This window comes from Punica granatum, chromosome 3, assembly GCF_007655135.1.
Source record: "Punica granatum isolate Tunisia-2019 chromosome 3, ASM765513v2, whole genome shotgun sequence".
NCBI classification, from domain to species: Eukaryota; Viridiplantae; Streptophyta; class Magnoliopsida; order Myrtales; family Lythraceae; genus Punica; species Punica granatum.
The window spans coordinates 4042909-4059771 of record NC_045129.1 but is presented as its reverse complement, the minus strand read 5'-3'; the positions used below and the strand labels follow the sequence as shown (position 1 = coordinate 4059771).

General features: G+C 41.7%; 3 protein-coding genes and 1 pseudogene across 4 annotated transcripts; 3 read left to right on the top strand and 1 right to left on the bottom strand.

Moving 5' to 3' along the window:
• The first annotated feature begins 423 nt into the window (after positions 1 to 423).
• On the top strand, positions 424 to 1740 carry LOC116199003 (annotated as a pseudogene).
• A 1168-nt stretch (positions 1741 to 2908) lies between these two features.
• LOC116201001 (profilin) lies at positions 2909 to 4768 on the top strand. Its single transcript, XM_031532056.1, has 3 exons — positions 2909 to 3135; positions 3477 to 3614; positions 4259 to 4768. The coding sequence occupies exons 1-3, from the start codon at positions 3013 to 3015 to the stop codon at positions 4391 to 4393; spliced, it is 396 nt and encodes a 131-aa protein (XP_031387916.1). The 5' UTR covers positions 2909 to 3012; the 3' UTR covers positions 4394 to 4768.
• A 526-nt stretch (positions 4769 to 5294) lies between these two features.
• On the top strand, positions 5295 to 7101 carry LOC116201002 (small nuclear ribonucleoprotein SmD1a). Its single transcript, XM_031532057.1, has 4 exons — positions 5295 to 5456; positions 5554 to 5630; positions 6468 to 6659; positions 6774 to 7101. The coding sequence occupies exons 1-4, from the start codon at positions 5443 to 5445 to the stop codon at positions 6833 to 6835; spliced, it is 345 nt and encodes a 114-aa protein (XP_031387917.1). The 5' UTR covers positions 5295 to 5442; the 3' UTR covers positions 6836 to 7101.
• Positions 7102 to 11350: 4249 nt separating this feature from the next.
• On the bottom strand, positions 11351 to 13687 carry LOC116201000 (protein IQ-DOMAIN 14-like). 2 transcript variants are annotated; one of them, XM_031532053.1, is made up of 4 exons: positions 13455 to 13687; positions 12438 to 12979; positions 12110 to 12316; positions 11351 to 12008 (listed from the first exon to the last, which is right to left on the bottom strand). In XM_031532053.1, the coding sequence occupies exons 2-4, from the start codon at positions 12900 to 12902 to the stop codon at positions 11415 to 11417; spliced, it is 1266 nt and encodes a 421-aa protein (XP_031387913.1). In that variant the 5' UTR covers positions 12903 to 12979; positions 13455 to 13687; the 3' UTR covers positions 11351 to 11414. The 2 variants fall into 2 exon arrangements, with proteins under 2 accessions (XP_031387913.1, XP_031387914.1); XM_031532054.1 differs by lacking the exons at positions 12110 to 12316; positions 13455 to 13687 and having other exon boundaries at positions 12438 to 13439.
• Between the last annotated feature and the right edge of the window lie 3176 nt (positions 13688 to 16863).

The following is a 16863-nucleotide window of genomic DNA, read 5'->3' as shown; positions in this document are numbered from 1 at the left end:
TGACTTCAACAAAATATATTGTGACATAATGATAAAAAAAAACGATATAAGTGATATACACATACAATTTCACTAAATACATGCAATGTTCACTATTTTTGTATCTACATATTAAAACACAATGCATGCACAATCCTTTTCTCCATTTTTTATGGGACTACGGATACTCTCAGCTTATTAATTGAGACTAATTATATTTGCATGTTAAATTGATTCTCATCACATACGAGATTCTTTCAATAGATATTGAATCCTTAAATATATTCTCACTAAGAATTTAATTTCTCATTGAATCACAATCTCTTAATAAGAAAAAGAATGCGCAATCTTTTTCTTTTTTTTGGGTAAGGAGAATATACGCAATCTTTTTTATGCAAAAGGGAGCAAAAAGGACTATTTAAGGAAAGCTAAACCCCATGCAATGCGGCACATAGCACTTCTTGCAAAAAAGTAGAATAAAATAAAATAAAAAATAATACGGATGTGGCCGGTCGGCTTCCTCCCTCTCCTCCTTCTTGTTGCCATTTGGGTCACACAATCCCAGTCGTCTCCTCCGCCACTGACCCACCAAATCCACCTTCTCCGCCCACTCTCCGGCTCCGCAGGCGAGGCCGTCTACGGCCTCTCATGCTTGAGCTGGCGACTCGGGGTCGAGACCCACAATGTCATTGGCTGGAGTACCATCCCAGGCAAGTGTGAGGGCTACGTGGGGCACTACATGCTGGGTCACCAATATAGAGCGGATTCAAAAGTGGTCATCGATGAGGCGATTTCATACGCCTAGGGCTTGGATGTGAAAGGAGACGGGAAGGATGTGTGGATATTTGATACCGATGAGACTTCCCTATCTAATCTTCCTTATTATGCCCGGCATGGATTCGGGTATGAATTGAACTACGAACAGAAGCAGTATCCATCTTCCTTTCCCCTCTCTTTCTAATCATGTTAACCACATCATCTTAACTGATATCTTATAAACAATCCGGCCGTCCGGGTCCATTCCCAGTGATGTTCAAAACGGAAAGCGGCTCTGAGTACATGTTACCAATCACCTGGTACTACATATTAACTATAGACGTGTCATATCGATGTTCAGTGTGGAGAAGTACAATTCGACATTGTTCAATGCATGGGTGGAAGAGGGGAAGGCTCCAGCATTGCCAGAAACTCTAAGGCTCTACAAGAAATTGCAGTCCCTTGGGATAAAGCCTGTCTTCATCACGGGAAGGACCGAGGATCAGAGGAATGTAACGAAGTCCAATCTTCTTCGTGCAGGATACCATTCCTGGGAGAAGCTCGTGCTGAAGTAAGTATACCCGTCTGCAGTTCTCTTGCAATCTGATAACGTTCTCTCTAATATGATATCTGAACTGAAGTAAGCCTACATTGGTGCAGAGCATCCTCGTATCCAACAGCGGTTGCGTACAAATCAAGTCAGAGAGAACAGATCGAGAAGAGCGGATACAGAATAATCGGGAACATTGGCGACCAATGGAGCGATCTGTTGGGTAGTCATGCTGGTAACCGAACTTTCAAGCTGCCCGACCCTATGTACTACATCAGTTGATGATCAATTCCTCTCCTATTTCCTCGGAACTTTCCTAAAATAAGAGAAAATGCCACGTCCAAAACGATGCCGAAATCGGATAGATTTAGACGTTTATCGGCTATTCTCCTCCCATTGCAAGCAAATGTTGAAAAATGAAATAAAGGGGTCATCAAGCTGATTCTGCCTCAACAGTCCAAAATGTTGGATTTGAGCCATTCATGAATATGTGCATCACATAGCATATCATGAAATTTATTTATTTTTTATCGATATCTCATGAATCATCAAAACATTTTGTTGCAATGAGAGTATGAATCGAGTAGAAATAATTTTAAAAAAAATCGTAAAAGCTGAGAAATTACCCTGGAAACTCTATTGAGTGAGAACTCCGATGATGATTTCAATGCGAAATCCGAACGAGTTGGGCCGAAATGAACATTCCATGACCAAGCCCATTCCGATTTCAGAAAGCAGATTTGTGACGAGACTAATACCGAAACAGATTTTATTTTACTTTTCACTACCTCAGTTTCCGAATAATTAGAACTTTGGCCCACTTGCTGTCGGGTCAGTTGGTGACTCACCGGCCCCCCCTCTCTCTCTCTCTCTCTCTCTCTCTCTGAGCCCCTGAAAAGAAGGCGAACGTGAACGGCACTCATTCAGGTCACGTTCTCATCGTACGGCTAACGAACATCACAAATCATTCCATGATCTTAGTCCTCCCCGGTCACCCTTAACTATTAATAAATAAATGGGGAATCTACGATCTATTCGTCAACTCATTTGTGTCCTCGAAATTCAAATGCTTTCTCAATTCGCCTCCTTTAATGCGAGATCAATTTCGATTCACCTCGATGGGTCAACATTGTGTAAATTTGCATCAGGAGCCCATTTGATTTTATGTCCATCGTTAATGTGACATCAACTTCGGTTCACTTCGAGAGGCTAGCATCGTCCAAATGAGCACACACGTGTCGAAAATTCTAACTATTATATATATATATATATATATAGTAAATCGATTTAAATATTATGAATTCAACTAATATTGAAAATTTGTGAACAACGAAATCGGGTGGGACTATAATATGATCTTTCCTCCATGAATTTCTGCTTTGGAAGTTACTTTGGGCGTAAAGGGTTTTGAATCATCTAGGTCCTTCGATGGTTTCGGAAGAACATTATCGAATACAAAGGAGGTAATCGAGAAATTGAAACCTCAGTGGGCAAATTAGTGCGAACGAACAACTGTAGGGGCCTCATTGCAATTTCGATGAAGTAGTCCGCGCGAGGGCACGTTTACCGCGTCGCAGGGGATTATGCAGCCAACACTATATAACCGTCATTCTTTTGAACCAGGAAAATCGAATCACGCAGAGAAGGCCAAGGAAGAGAGAGAGGCCAAGCGAGAGACAGGGGGGAAATCGAAGAACGGTGAAGGAAGGCGGAGGAGGAACCGAACAATGTCGTGGCAAACATACGTGGACGAGCACCTGATGTGCGACATCGACGGCCACCGCCTCCAGGCCGCTGCTATCATCGGCCAGGACGGCAGCATCTGGGCGCAGAGCTCCACCTTCCCTTCGGTTCGATCCATCGCTCTTTCTGTTTTTGATTCTTTACATTGCTCCTTTTCTTATCAATGAGGCAGAGTTGTGATCAGTTGCCAAAAATCTGTAATGCGATCAGATCCGGTCGTCGACGTGCGACTTATTCTCTGTTTATTGATGGATTCAATTTGGTCGTAGCGTGATTAGCTGGTCCTGTCATTTCTTAGCTGTTCCTCAATAAAAATGTGGATCGAAATTGACCGAAATCTATGAAACCGGTTTTTACTCAATTGGAGATAACGTGCGCCTCTAGATCTCTATCCTTGTCCGAAGCAATCACGCCGCTAAATGATGTTATTGTTGCCGCTTTCCTGCAGTTTAAACCCGAGGAGATTAGCGCCATCATGAAAGATTTCGATGAGCCGGGGTCACTTGCCCCGACTGGTTTATACCTCGGGGGCACCAAGTACATGGTTATCCAAGGAGAGCCTGGAGCTGTCATTCGTGGAAAGAAGGTTTGTACTTCCTACCCTCTTTGCTCTATGCTCGATATTACGTCCCATAAGGCATTAGTAATCTGTGATCTCAAAATTGGCTATTGTGCAATCATCAATGCGGTTATTGCGTGCCACCACTGAATGTGCAAAACCATATCTTTGATACTCGATTTTCCTCATATTTCCCATGTTGTCCTGGTCATGTTTGCTCAATCTAAAATACATCGAGAGCAGATGTTTCCAACGCAAATGGTTTTGTAAATTTTTCTGCGCGGAAGAGGCGAAATCCTTAATTTCCTATGAAGGTACACCCGGCAGTGCTGGTATACGACTTCCCTTTCCACATGTGGTTTGAATGTGAGCTTTTCTCTGATCTGCTTGAGTTTAAGTATCCATCTCTTAAGAATCGTAAGTGCAATTTTCTTTAAGGTTGAAGGTATAAAGATGGAAGGCATCATATTCATGATAGAATCACTCGTACACATATAACCAAAACTTGCGGCCTGTTTATGTTATATATTCAATTTTTGTGTTTTCCAGGCAATGATGAGCATCCAATTATAAAATAATGACGTGATGATGCAGCTTTCAAAGGCAAAGCCTAAGACAGGGCTTTTGAGAATTATATAGAAGTTTCACGTTCTTTTCCCGGTTTTCTGCAGGGTTCCGGTGGCATTACTGTGAAGAAGACCACCCAAGCCCTGATCTTTGGAATATATGAGGAGCCCTTGACCCCAGGACAGTGCAACATGATCGTCGAGAGGCTTGGTGATTACCTTATGGATCAAGGCCTATAAATGAGGTCTCTCAACCGAAAGCTTATTCTCATCGTGTTCGACCTAAACAAGAAATAAGCTTCAATATAGTATTCTTTTTGAAATTTCTACTCGACTTTCTGGGCTTTTTCTGCTTCTCTTCCTCTCTGCAGTATTGTGAGAGTGCAGAGTGGAGCTGCAGAACAATAACTGATGTGAGGACTGTGACCGTCTGCTTCCGGTAGTTGTTTGCGTCTCTCTTTCAATTTTGTTTCCATGAAATCTATCCCTTTCTCCGAACATAAGAAGTTTGTACCGTCATTTACTCGAAGTATATGTTGTCATTATCTTGGCTTATGTATTCGTTATTCCCGGCTATGGTCCTTTGATGATTAAAAGTATCTTTGTTTCTCTGCTGATATGATCCATAATGAAATTTTATGTGATATATGTTTTGAAAATGTTTAGTCTAGGAAAATTCTTTATCAAGTCCGATTAAAAGCCGAAAAGTTTCAATCATAAAATGAATATAGAGGCATGAAAACTTGCTCCAGAATTATATATATATATTTGTACAAGAAGAGGCACAACCTTGCCAAAGAATCGCCAAAATTGAACGAATTTACTAACATAGGCAACTGTAACATCATAAACTCGTCCTTTGAACCGGCATGGAAACTGATGTGACTCTCCTTTTTGAGGGTCGAGCAGTGCCAAATCGACTTGCAATGGTAGCAGAAACGGTCCAGAAGCTGTACCATATCTGCGATTCTTTTAACAACCCGCAGAAGTATGGGGGAGAGCTTCGGAACAAAGGCGTTTGGGCAGGGCCAATTGCTTAATGTAACTATATAAACGTTTTAATTAATAATAAAAATAACAGAAACAACAATACGCCGTCGTTTTTGGTGGTCAAGTTGATCGGCCAGTTCAGCTCTCGGAGGCAGTCGGAGCTCAGCGCGCCCCCAAATTTTCGGTTCTATTCCTAAAACCCAAACCCTCGCCTCTGTTCGTCTTTCCTCTCTGCTCCTTCTCCCCCGTGTCCTCTTCCCCGCCGGAGCTTCGGCGCTTTCCGTCATCGTCCCACAAAGATGAAGCTCGTCAGGTCGTTGCCTCTCTTCTCGCTCTGTTCTTCGCCATTGAAGCTGACAATGTCGTTCTCCGGTCAATCAATTTACATTCTCTGCTGTCCTGTCGCGCAGGTTTTTGATGAAGCTGAACAACGAGACCGTGTCCATTGAGCTCAAGAACGGGACCGTCGTTCACGGCACCATCACAGGTCCGCCCCTTCTCTCTCCCGCTCCTTTGCCCCCTCCCTCTAAATCCTTTTCGAATTAGGGTTTTGGGGTTCTGTTAGTCCTTTGGCTATGACTTTCGCATGCCGTGGCTTGGCAGGGTGGATACTCGTAAGAAATTGGTGTATTAAAACCGATTGAAATGTTATATGTCTCTCTCATGATTGCATAATTGTCTTCCTAATGTTGCAACAGCCTGTAATCCAAATTGCTGGTCTGGCCCTGCTGATTCAAATATAGTGAAATGGGTCAGTGTTTCTCTGCTGGTTGGTTCTTTTCTGCTGTTAATTGCAGCAGGTTGGGTTTGACCCTTGATGACGCAATGTTTTGATGGAAATCATCGTGCAATTTCGCCGAATTGATTCTCAATTTGGCGTAGTTAATCTGCACGCTGGAGTATCTTTATATTAGAATGTCGTTGTCCAGTGTCTTGTTGTTCTGATCATCTAGTGGGAGGTCTAGGGAGCTTCTATATTTTCGGGTGCTGGAGATTATTTCTTCGAATCTTGACATAGGATGGCATTGTTCTTTCCAATGGAATCAGTATGATGAGAATCACCTGCAGTAATTGGGAAACACGTCGTTAGTGTATTATACTTAAAAGAGCCCTTTAAGGAGTACATTCAATATTTCAACATTATGTATTGCACTTCATATATTTTTGTTCTTTATGGCACCATTGTAGTCTACGACTCATATTTTTAAATCCCTTTAACGCATTCTGGAAGAGGTAAGCCTCGCTCTAATGTTATGCAGCTGCCCCTTGACAGAAGCTGCAAGTGTTCTCAGTGCTCATAGCCAGATTTTTGTGTGTTTTGCAGGTGTTGATATCAGCATGAACACACATCTGAAGACAGTCAAACTTACTCTTAAGGGGAAGAATCCAGTAACCCTCGACCACTTGAGCGTGCGAGGCAACAACATCCGCTACTACATCCTCCCCGACAGTCTGAACCTCGAGACTTTGCTGGTGGAAGAGACACCGAGGGTCAAGCCCAAGAAGCCTACTGCTGGTACTTCGAATCAGTCATTTTTTCCGCTAAAAAATTATGGGCAATCCTTTTGTTTCCAAATTTGGCTATTGCTTGAGCTTGTTGAGATATCATTGTACTATGTCTGAATTGCAGGGAAACCAGTGGGACGAGGCCGGGGTCGCGGGCGTGGTCGTGGCCGAGGGCGTGGGCGCTAAGAAATCTATTTTGGGCTTTATGCTGAGAATTCTGTACCAATCTCTAATATAAGAATCCTGTACCGGCTATTAACTTTTGGTGCACATTGTTCATTAGTGTTTTAGACATGGGGTTAGTGCTTTTATTGCTCCCTCGGTTTCTCTTGCTCTTTTTTTTTTTTTTGTGTTTCCACTATGATTCCATGAAAGATCCAAGCTCTCACTTCATGATATATCATCTTACCATCACATTTCTATAATATACCATATTGTTCATTTTCGGTCGACCCTTGGTGCATGTTGTTAGAATTACTTTCACTTCTTTCTAGAGATCTCAGGGCCAATTTGTTATGATTGCGACATTACCTCAACATTGTCATTGATGAATTGGAATTCTTGTCTTGGTCTTCCGACTTCTATATACATTTGGAATGAATTATTAGTGAATTGAAATTCTTGTCTTGGAATTATGACTTGCATTTAAATATGGAATGAGTTATCTGATAGGTCTCAATATCAACGATATGTGATCTCAGAATTGTAGCTCAAAATCTAGAATTGTGATTGACATCCTATTCCAGGATCCGTAATTCACGTATATTCCAGGCATGGTTCTATGCCAGGTTCTTATAAGCGATATCAATTTTTGTCCCCAAGCAATTAGCAATGAGAGATCATTCCTAGAACTCCAATTAGCAATGAGTTATCATTCCTAGAACTTTAAACCACAAGTACGATGACAATTATATCCTTCTGGAGTACTATGATGACAATTATGTCCTTCTGGAGTACTCTTTCTCTAGATTAGTAGTCTGTGTCAGGGCTGTGCTCATCATCATCATGATTATGGAAGGGAAAAGTCTGCAACCAGTGCTGTCATCATTCGACGAGGAAAAAGAAGAAGTGATTTTTCATTTCTAATTTGATTTTGTGTATGTCTGCAAAGACCTCACAATACCCCGCCCATACTTCTACAAATTAATGCTCATAAACACAATAAATAAGAGAATAGAATGGCGATGAAAGCCTGTCCTTTTCTCCGCCTTCTTCCTCATGGAATTCGGTTCTCTTCTTGTTTACCAAGTGGATCGGATTATGCTTGATTGTTGGTTTCTTAGGTTCTTTTGATGTTGGGACTTCCTATAGTCTTTGTTTGACTATTATTGGTTTTGGGGTGTTCTGATTGTTGAATTAGTTTTTAGGGATCTCTGAGTATGACGAAAGCATTGGAGATTTGGGGCCTAGGGATGGAGGGCCGCCGCCAGGTGCCGGCCACCACCCACCCACACCCTCGTGGTGGCCGGCGACTTCGCTCTTCTAGCACTCTTTCTATCTCTGGTTCTCTTTTGTCTCTCTAACATTAAGTATTTGACAATTAAACTGCTCACACATGTTACTTGTAACTGTATTGTTCTCGGTCTGAATTTCAAAGTCAGACCTTGACCACTTGTCAAGGGGTATGTTACTCAACCATTAATAAGCAGCTGCATTGATCCTCCTCACCACATTCATTGCTTCCTCAAACTGTTGAGGTGTACTTGACTTAGCACATGCCCAAAAAGCATTCTTCAAATCTGCCTGGTTCTTCCATTTCTTGATAGGGTTGGCCGGGATATGCCTACAGCAGTATCTATGTGGGGCATGTGGACAGATTGCTTCCAAGGCAGCATCCAAACCTCGCAATACATGCATAAAACAGAGTTTTTATTGCAATGAAGGACCTAACTGATGTGAAAGAATATCTATCAGAGCATTTTTAATAAATGTACTCATAAAACTGAGGGATCTGAGTACAATAAGTAACAGAATAAGAGCATATATGATGTACCTTTTGCCTGTCTCAAATGAAAGAATACTTGCTACCTTGTGGATCTTCCAAATCATCCAACAGCAGTCTCAAGAACCATGTCCAATTCTCGGTATTCTCAACTTCTACAATTGCAAAAGCAATTAAATAAAATGAGTTGTTTTCATCTTGAGATACAACAGCAAATAATTGCTCCCCATAGTACCCCTTCAGGAGGCAGCCATCTAACCCAATTAGTGGCTTACAACCAGCCAAGAATCCTTTCTTGCAAGCTTCAAGGCAAATGTAAAGCCTCTCAAACTCATGTGTTTCAGCAGCTGCTTGCAACATGATCGTTGAACCTGGATTCTGTTTACGCAGCTCATTAGCATAGTCCCGCAGTCTTTCATATTGCTTCTTTTTTTCACCTTCACATATCTTGCAAGCTGCAATGCCCAATACACCATGGCATCATTCAACGTCAATCTTTATTTGACCTCCATGAAGTCAAATGCCACTTGTCTGGTTATATTTGGCTGGGACCTCGCAGTATGCACTAACTTCTCTATAACCCATTGCCTTGTTGCTAGTTTGTTTGTGACACGTCTACAACATGTATGCTCAGGATTAAACCTTTTCACTTGGAAAGAGTCACTTTGTTTTCTGGGCATGGTATCCTCCACTTACATGCATCATCCTTCTTCTTTCTCTCAACACACTTTGCTCTCACCCTTTGTTTGTCATTCTTAGTATAGTCTACCTCCCTCCCCAAATAAATATTCAAATCCCTCACAGCAGTCTTGAAAACTTCAAGATTTTTTAATTCCATCCCAAGTATTATAACAGAAGGCTGATTATCTTCTACCCTATCTGCTGGATTAAATGTTGGATACCTCCCCTCACCATACTCATCTCCCTCCTCATCGCTGTGAATTGACCTTAGTTCTTCAGTTTCATACCCATCAACCAATTCATCATCATTCTCATAACTATTTCTTGCAATAGAAGCAATGGTGGATGGTCCAACAATAGTGGTAGAAGGTCCAACTTCATTACCTGCATTATGCACAGGATCATCTCCTCCAGTTGCACAATCATCTTTGAACCTTCCTCTTGTCTTGTAACTTGGAAACCTGGTTGTTTACTCTTGCTCTTGTCACTTGCATCCTTCTTTTTTTTTAACTTGCAGGGATGCTTAAATCTTCTCCCCTTTTGTGAATGTGACTGCTCATCAGTGTGCTCTTGTCCATCATGTGTTCTACTTCAATCGAACTCCTCAAGTCCAGATTCAGTGGAATTATGTAATCCAACTTCACGTAGCCTCTGAAGTTCCATAGCCTCTTCTTCACTTGCAGGTGCGGTTCATCTACTACAGCAGAATCAAAGTACAAATGGACCTCATGTACATCCTGTGCCAGACTCACCAGAAATCTTGCATCATCATCATTCTTTAACTCAGTAACAAGCTGTTGGTTTGGTGCTATACTTCTCACCCGGTAATTTTTCTACCTAGCAGCTGTCATGGTATCAAGATCCACATTTTTCTTCGCCTCTTCGACACACCTACATATCGCAAATCGCGGTCTCTAACAAACTTCCCCCATGACGGAGCACCAAATCAACGTTTTTCCAAATGCACGACCTGCCAAAAATCAAAATATAAGAAAACCCTGACACCTAGCAGCTTGCATTTCATCGAAGTGCAAAATAGAACCAGCCATACTCATTAAACTCAATAAATAAGCAGAAATCATCATTGTCACAACAAAAAAACCCCCTACTTTACCATTTTCACGTCATGTAAAATACTTCTTCACTGAGACAGAGAGAGAGGTAGGAAATACCCAGGATTATTCCACATTCTATCACGGACAGACATGATCACGAGAGGGATTGGAACAACAATCAGCAGAATTGATACATGGCGTACCCCATTGACGTACAAAATGGGTGAAAGACCAAATTGACGTTAACTCCATCTCTCGGGACGAGATAATTATTTTACTCTAAATTTGCAGCATAAATTCAGGGCAGGAGAACTTGGGGGGAAGTGGACGTTACGGCTTCACTTCGCACGAAATTTGCATTGAATCTAGCGATGAACTGTAAGAAATAATTAATCGCACAGTTAACCAAAACCCACAAAGAATTAATCAAATGGTTAATTGCCCTGTAAAAACTTCACCATGCAGCCTGCCAAGCGTTAGGTAAGTGACAGTTCCTATATAATCGGGTAATTACCTGCAGGTTGATGTTCATGTTAATCCTAAATGGGAATAATTATTATAAGAAAATCAGAATCGATATAAAATGAAATTTAAAATGCATAAACAGAACATGACTTATATTCTCGTAATCATAGCTGTTTCTTATCGGTTATCGTTCAAGGAATTAAAACTTTGTCTAGCAGCGTGATAGGGGTTGAATAAATGCTTTTTTAATAGCTTTTAAACAGAAATAATGTTTGATAAATTATTTCATAAATGATTTGATTAATTTTAGAATTTAAAAAGTTATATAGCGTTTATGAAAACCGTTTTTATTTATTTTCTATTTTAAATATCTATATTTAATTTTAGTAATTGTAAATTGATATCTCCGAACATTTTGGATTATTCTGAAAAGAGGACTTATTTATTATAATTATATTTTAGCACTTCTTTAACATATTTTAGCACCTTGTCATTCCACTAGATCGAATTAATAATTAGAGAAGTTTCATAATACATATTATAGACATATTAGATTCCGAAAATTGCTTCTTTTTCATAGGCACACAAGTACATCGAAAAATTTCACTACCGAAAATCATAATCACTCGAAAATTTCTTCAAGGTGAGAAAATGATCTCTCCATTCTAACACTACTTATGCTATTCCTAGATGCCATAATCTCGCTTAGCGACAGCCTCTTCTTGGACCCGTCCTCCGGCCTTTGCTTCGGTGCACTCTGAGACCTCAGTTTCGCCCTGAATGACTTCGTATTCGCCATATAACTCGGAACACTCGAGTACAGGTGGAAGAGCCCATCCCCGCCCCCACGCATGCTTTTAATCATGGGCATGGAAGGTGCTTGCGTCCCGGCCGGGGTAGGGAACCCGGGAGTGCTGTGGCACGTTCTGTTGAACCGACACTCGTAGTCATTTCCTACCATGCACCACTCAAGATCCGATGGTTGCCCACAATCGGGTGTGGAAACTCCACGCGAGACTGGGCAGGGAATCGGCGAAGAGTAGGGGATGCGCTCACGAGATTCCAATAATGGGCTGCTGCTAATTCGGCGGGATCTCGACCGTGGCTTGATGACCGAATCGATCTCGACCACCTTGGTGCAATCATCGACCGGGATGTCAAGAGAATCGGGAAACCTCTTGCTGTGGAACTCGCTTCTCGATTCATCGCGCCTTTCCTACATGGAGGAATTACATCATCTTGATCAAAACTTTACCTCCCGAGAGAAGTTATAACATGTCTTATGTATATATGAGCGAAGGTGTCATCCAGCCATACGGTGGATCTCCGGGGCCCATTCCTGGGCGGGTATTGATTCTCCTTGTCAATGGAAAGTCGCGCTCGCTGGGACCGAACCGTAGTTTGGGCTCTGATCAGGGACTGCATACGCTGCAGAGCCATTGCAGCGCGCTTTCGGACCAGATAGCCTCTCACCACAGCTTGTAACTTCACTAGCGCTCTCAAGGCCCTCAGTGCTTTCCGAGCCTAGCTCATAGATCAAAAAACACAATTTTTCATACCTAAAACCCGGCGCTCAAACTGGTCTCAACTAGTAGATTGAGACACCTGACATATTTAATATCATGCTATATGCAAATATAATTACCAGAAAGCCCCGAAAAACACTCTGAATCGTCACCGCAGCAAAGAATTCCTTCCCACCACCAAACAAAGCCCCTCTCCCGGGACCGGCCGTCAGCCTCACGACCACCACTGCCGCCTCGGCTGCAGCCGCTGCTGCGTCAGCTGCCGCAGCAGTGGCGGCAGCCACTGCCATTGCATTGACATGACTGCTCTGCTGCCGCTCCTTCTCCTTCTCCGCATCGACAGCGCAGGGGCCGAGCCACGGACCATCACCGGCCCCGGAGCGTCTCGCGGGAACATTCGCCGGCACGTCAGGAAACGGCGAATGACCGGTCGTCTCCTTGCTGGGCTTGCTGAAGCTCCAGCGCTTCTTCACTCTCTTGTCGCCGGAAGCAGCAGGGCATAAGCCGTCGACGACGACATTATCGTTGTCTCTGTCCTTCTTCATGCCGAGGAAGCCCCTCAGCCACCTTGTCGCCCTTCCCATTTCTCAATGACTGCTCGAGCTCCGAAACGAGGAAAAGAAGAACTTTTGACCCCAGAAAACAATAAAAGAAAAACCCCCTGAACCAAAAAAGAATAACTATATTAATCAAATGCTATTGGATAACAGTCTCAATCAAGAAGAGAACAAAACAAAAACAGGACATCATCGATTGAACTGAAAGTACGGTTTTTTGGTCTCGTGCATTGATGTTTCTTTCAGTTTTCCGAAACACTGTTTTATTCTTTCCATGTCTTTGATTGAGCCATATTAAAATTCATCATTTTACGAGCCATGAAAGAGATTAATTAAAAATATATTCATCGGTAAGCGAAAATGCGAAGCTCGATGGGATTCATGCTCTGTTTTCCAAGCAAGACGAGCAGAAACGTATATCTTGTTAATGGTGAAAACAGTAACAGAGGAGGTTATAGATATGTTCTGTCAGCCTCTGAGAAAAACAAAGTGAGTCGAATGAGGAACCGATTTTTTCATACGAAAACACAGAAAAATTTACAAATCCGAGCAAAAGTCGAAAATTTTCATCCATCTGACCTGAGCTTGAAGAAAGGTACTGTCGACCCTGCAGCCTCTCTCTCACTGTCTCTGTCGGGAAGGAAGTTTGAATTGTACGTAACGTATGCAGATGGAGAAGCGAAGGAAACTGACAAGCGTGAGTGAGTGACGCAGAGAATCTTTCAATTACAAGCGAATCATTTTTGGCACTTAGGGACTCTCTCTCTCTCTCTCTCTCTCTCTCTCTCTAAATCTAATGCAGCTTGAGCTTTGTCCTTGCATTGCTCTGTTCATTTACATATTGCCATTTCTGCTGTCTCCTTTTAAAGCCCACATGTCTCTCTCTCTCTCTCTCTCTCTCTCTCTCGGTCTGCCCGTGAAGATCAATTAAAGCCCTCACCAAACTACAGATTTTATGCCTTCTTTCTTTGTCCCAAATTTGATGGAGCCCACGCAACAGAAACCAGAAGGTCTTTTTATTTTTTTGAATTAATCACTAAAAAAAAGCATTCGAACTTTTTTTAATTTTGATACAAACTTTTTTTTTTACAAGAAAATATGAACTTTGACTCTCTTATCAAGTTAAATATTTGTATCATTTTCCATAAATTCTGCTAACGTGACTGTAAATGGTGACTACATGGCAAACGGTGTCACGCTATGTTAGCAAAAATAATAAACAAATTTAAAAAAAAGAAAGAAATGTTTTGATCGGAGAAAGGGTGAAGGGCCCGAGTAAGCCACCGTAATCCTAACTAGGGTCGGCGGTGACCTCGAAAGGAGTCAACTACCCCCAATCAAGGGGTGGTGACTGAGATTGAAATCCTACCCGTCGTAATCTGGAGAATCCCCAAAGGTGATGGCCGAGATCGAGGCACACCCCGTCGAAATAAGGAGAACCCCAAATTTGAAGATTTTACCAATTCCGTCTATCCACCACTCCCCTAATTAGATTTGTCGGTGCTATCTAGAGTCACGAGCGACTTCAATCAGGAGACGGTGGCTTACCCTTTCTTCGATCAATGCTTTTTCTTACTTTTTTTTCGTTTAATTTTTTTAAATTTTTGCCGAAGTGGCATGACATCATTTATCGCGTAGACATCGTTCTCTGTCAAGTTAGCAAAATGAATGGAAAATGACACAAACGCTTAACGTGATAAGGAAATCAAATTTTGTGCCTTTTTGCCAAAAAAATAAATTTCGTACCAAAATTGAAAATGGAGCCAAAGTTCATACTTTTTTTGGTCTTTAACCCTTCTAATTTATGGATATCTCTAATTTCTCGGATCGGCTCGGTTCTAGTCTCAAAATGCTTCAAGAATTTCAATTCCATTGTGTTTCACCCTCGCACTGAAGTGAAATCCACTCACTTTGAGCTCAATTTGAGACCGATGCACACCCTCGTGAATAAGAAGTTCTTGTTTTGTCCCATCGAAAACTTTGAGATAATAACCCGAATTCGGTGCATCGCATATGCTACAGGTGGAGCCGATCGTTAGTTAACACATATGTGGAAGTATCGTATCATCATGATCCGCTCGACCCTTACAGGGAGGAGAAAAATGCAAGTACATCGTAAGTATTATCTCAGATGTAGAAATTGAGCGGAGTACTCAAATGTGATGTAACCTAGTAGTGGATCATGTCATGGCGAAGGGATGACATGCGGTCTGTCACCGTAAGATAACCGTTTATTCGTTTTATTAAGTTTATTTGTCATTAACGTGTGAATAAATCCTAGCGACCGTTCGACCGAAGCGTATGATTACTTTCTCAAGGGGAAATTTCTAACTCGTCAGAATTCATCAGACCATGTTATCTTCATGCATGGTAAAAAATATAAGCCATGAAACATGCGACCCTTGCATGCGCGTTTAATGGTATTTGATTGGACCCAAATTGATCAACATTCATCGCTTAGTCATTAAATGTTGGGCTTTTGAATGTATCTTGGTTTTCGAGATACCCGTATTCCCTCCTAATTTGAAAATACGATCAAACAAAAAAAAAAGTATAGCTCAGTGGTGCACACCCTCGTTTTTTGACTTACAAGTTGCAGGTTTGATACCTAGCGAGACTATCCGTGTCCATTTATTAGTTATTTATGATTTATCTTTCATTGTACTAGATATTGAGCCCCTTTGTAATCGAGAAAAAAAAAACGATCTTACAAGACGTAGACGCATACTGGCTAAATTATACTAGATGGTGACACTGCATTTCCTTATAATTAATAAAAGAACCCATGAAATTTCAAAATTTTGAAATGTGACCATGTAATAATTTTCCTACATGATATAGTATACATTTCGAAACTTCTATGGCCAGCCCCCTAATAAATGATAAGAACGTGGACAGGAGAATGGAATAAATTGGATCCTGTGTGTGGGAGAGAGAGAAGGAGAGGCACATTGGGGTTGAATAGCCCATTTCTAATATTTGTGCTTTGGTTTTGTGTAGATTCTTGAAATTGTTCCTGCAATCTCCCACAGTTCTCGAAAACCAGATCGTTTGAATGTTCAAATCTTGATCTTATCCCATATTTTGAACCCTAGGAGCTTCTGCGGAGATTCAATTTGAAAGACTTGAGCAGCTCCCCGAATTCTTCGTTCTTTCGGGGCATACGTAAGGATCGATGTAGTTGACCCATGTAGTATATCTGCGACGCTAGCCAGAACTTCGATAGATAAGCTCGTGGCGTTAGCAGTCATGTCTCGGATATAATTCCTTGCACTACACAAACTATACTACTCTAAGTCAGTTGCACTGCAATTGCACGAACTGCAAAGTCGAGTACACAGAGATAATGAGTTGCCTCTGCATTGCTCTAGATGTAGCCATACGTGGAAGTTCTGGGAGCGCCCAAAGGTTCGATAACATGGTTTTCGGCAACAGTCGATATCTGCACTAAGAATGCCAGGAGCCTCTCCTCACGTATAGGGCAAATCCTCAGGAGACAGGGAGTTTATTGGCGTCAAATGCATAAAAGCTCCCTAGATCTAAACTGACAACTGAACAGGAATTATCAGTTCAGCTGCTAAGCTTAGAACACATGATACGCCATGATCTCAACCGAAAATGATGAGGCTTTTTATTGATCGTGTAAATTCGAAACTAAAGATTCTTTATCATTGTGAGAAAAACTCACGGTTGGGACAACCTACCCTTTAATAGGCAGACCTCACTCGAACTTGTATTATATTCGCCCGTTGCACTTCCGCATACCAAGTAGTACATAACCTTAAAAAACTTCGTTACTTTTTTACCTATCCTTGGACTGGGATGGTGATTTACTTGCCCGGGGTGCCCATACCACCTGGGCTTGGGCTTACAATCACGCGCCTAAAGTTTTCAGCCCAGATCTTCGGACCCCAGAATATATTTATTTATTTTATGTATGTACATTCTCATAGTCACATTCGTGCGGTTATAATCTTAACTCTAACAA

What these genes read in the sequence shown, in the direction of transcription:
- LOC116201001 (XM_031532056.1), top strand. Translation starts at nt 3,013, where the DNA reads ATGTCGTGGCAAACATACGTGGACGAGCACCTGATGTGCGACATCGAC. An exon ending in AGAGCTCCACCTTCCCTTCG is followed by an intron (nt 3,136 to 3,476) that starts GTTCGATCCATC and finishes GCTTTCCTGCAG; the next exon opens with TTTAAACCCGAGGAGATTAG. An exon ending in CTGTCATTCGTGGAAAGAAG is followed by an intron (nt 3,615 to 4,258) that starts GTTTGTACTTCC and finishes GGTTTTCTGCAG; the next exon opens with GGTTCCGGTGGCATTACTGT.
- LOC116201000 (XM_031532053.1), bottom strand. Translation starts at nt 12,902, where the DNA reads ATGGGAAGGGCGACAAGGTGGCTGAGGGGCTTCCTCGGCATGAAGAAG. An exon ending in GTGTTTTTCGGGGCTTTCTG is followed by an intron (nt 12,317 to 12,437) that starts GTAATTATATTT and finishes TCTATGAGCTAG; the next exon opens with GCTCGGAAAGCACTGAGGGC. An exon ending in ATGGGCCCCGGAGATCCACC is followed by an intron (nt 12,009 to 12,109) that starts GTATGGCTGGAT and finishes TCCTCCATGTAG; the next exon opens with GAAAGGCGCGATGAATCGAG.
- LOC116201002 (XM_031532057.1), top strand. An exon ending in CGTTCACGGCACCATCACAG is followed by an intron (nt 5,631 to 6,467) that starts GTCCGCCCCTTC and finishes TGTGTTTTGCAG; the next exon opens with GTGTTGATATCAGCATGAAC. An exon ending in GCCCAAGAAGCCTACTGCTG is followed by an intron (nt 6,660 to 6,773) that starts GTACTTCGAATC and finishes TCTGAATTGCAG; the next exon opens with GGAAACCAGTGGGACGAGGC.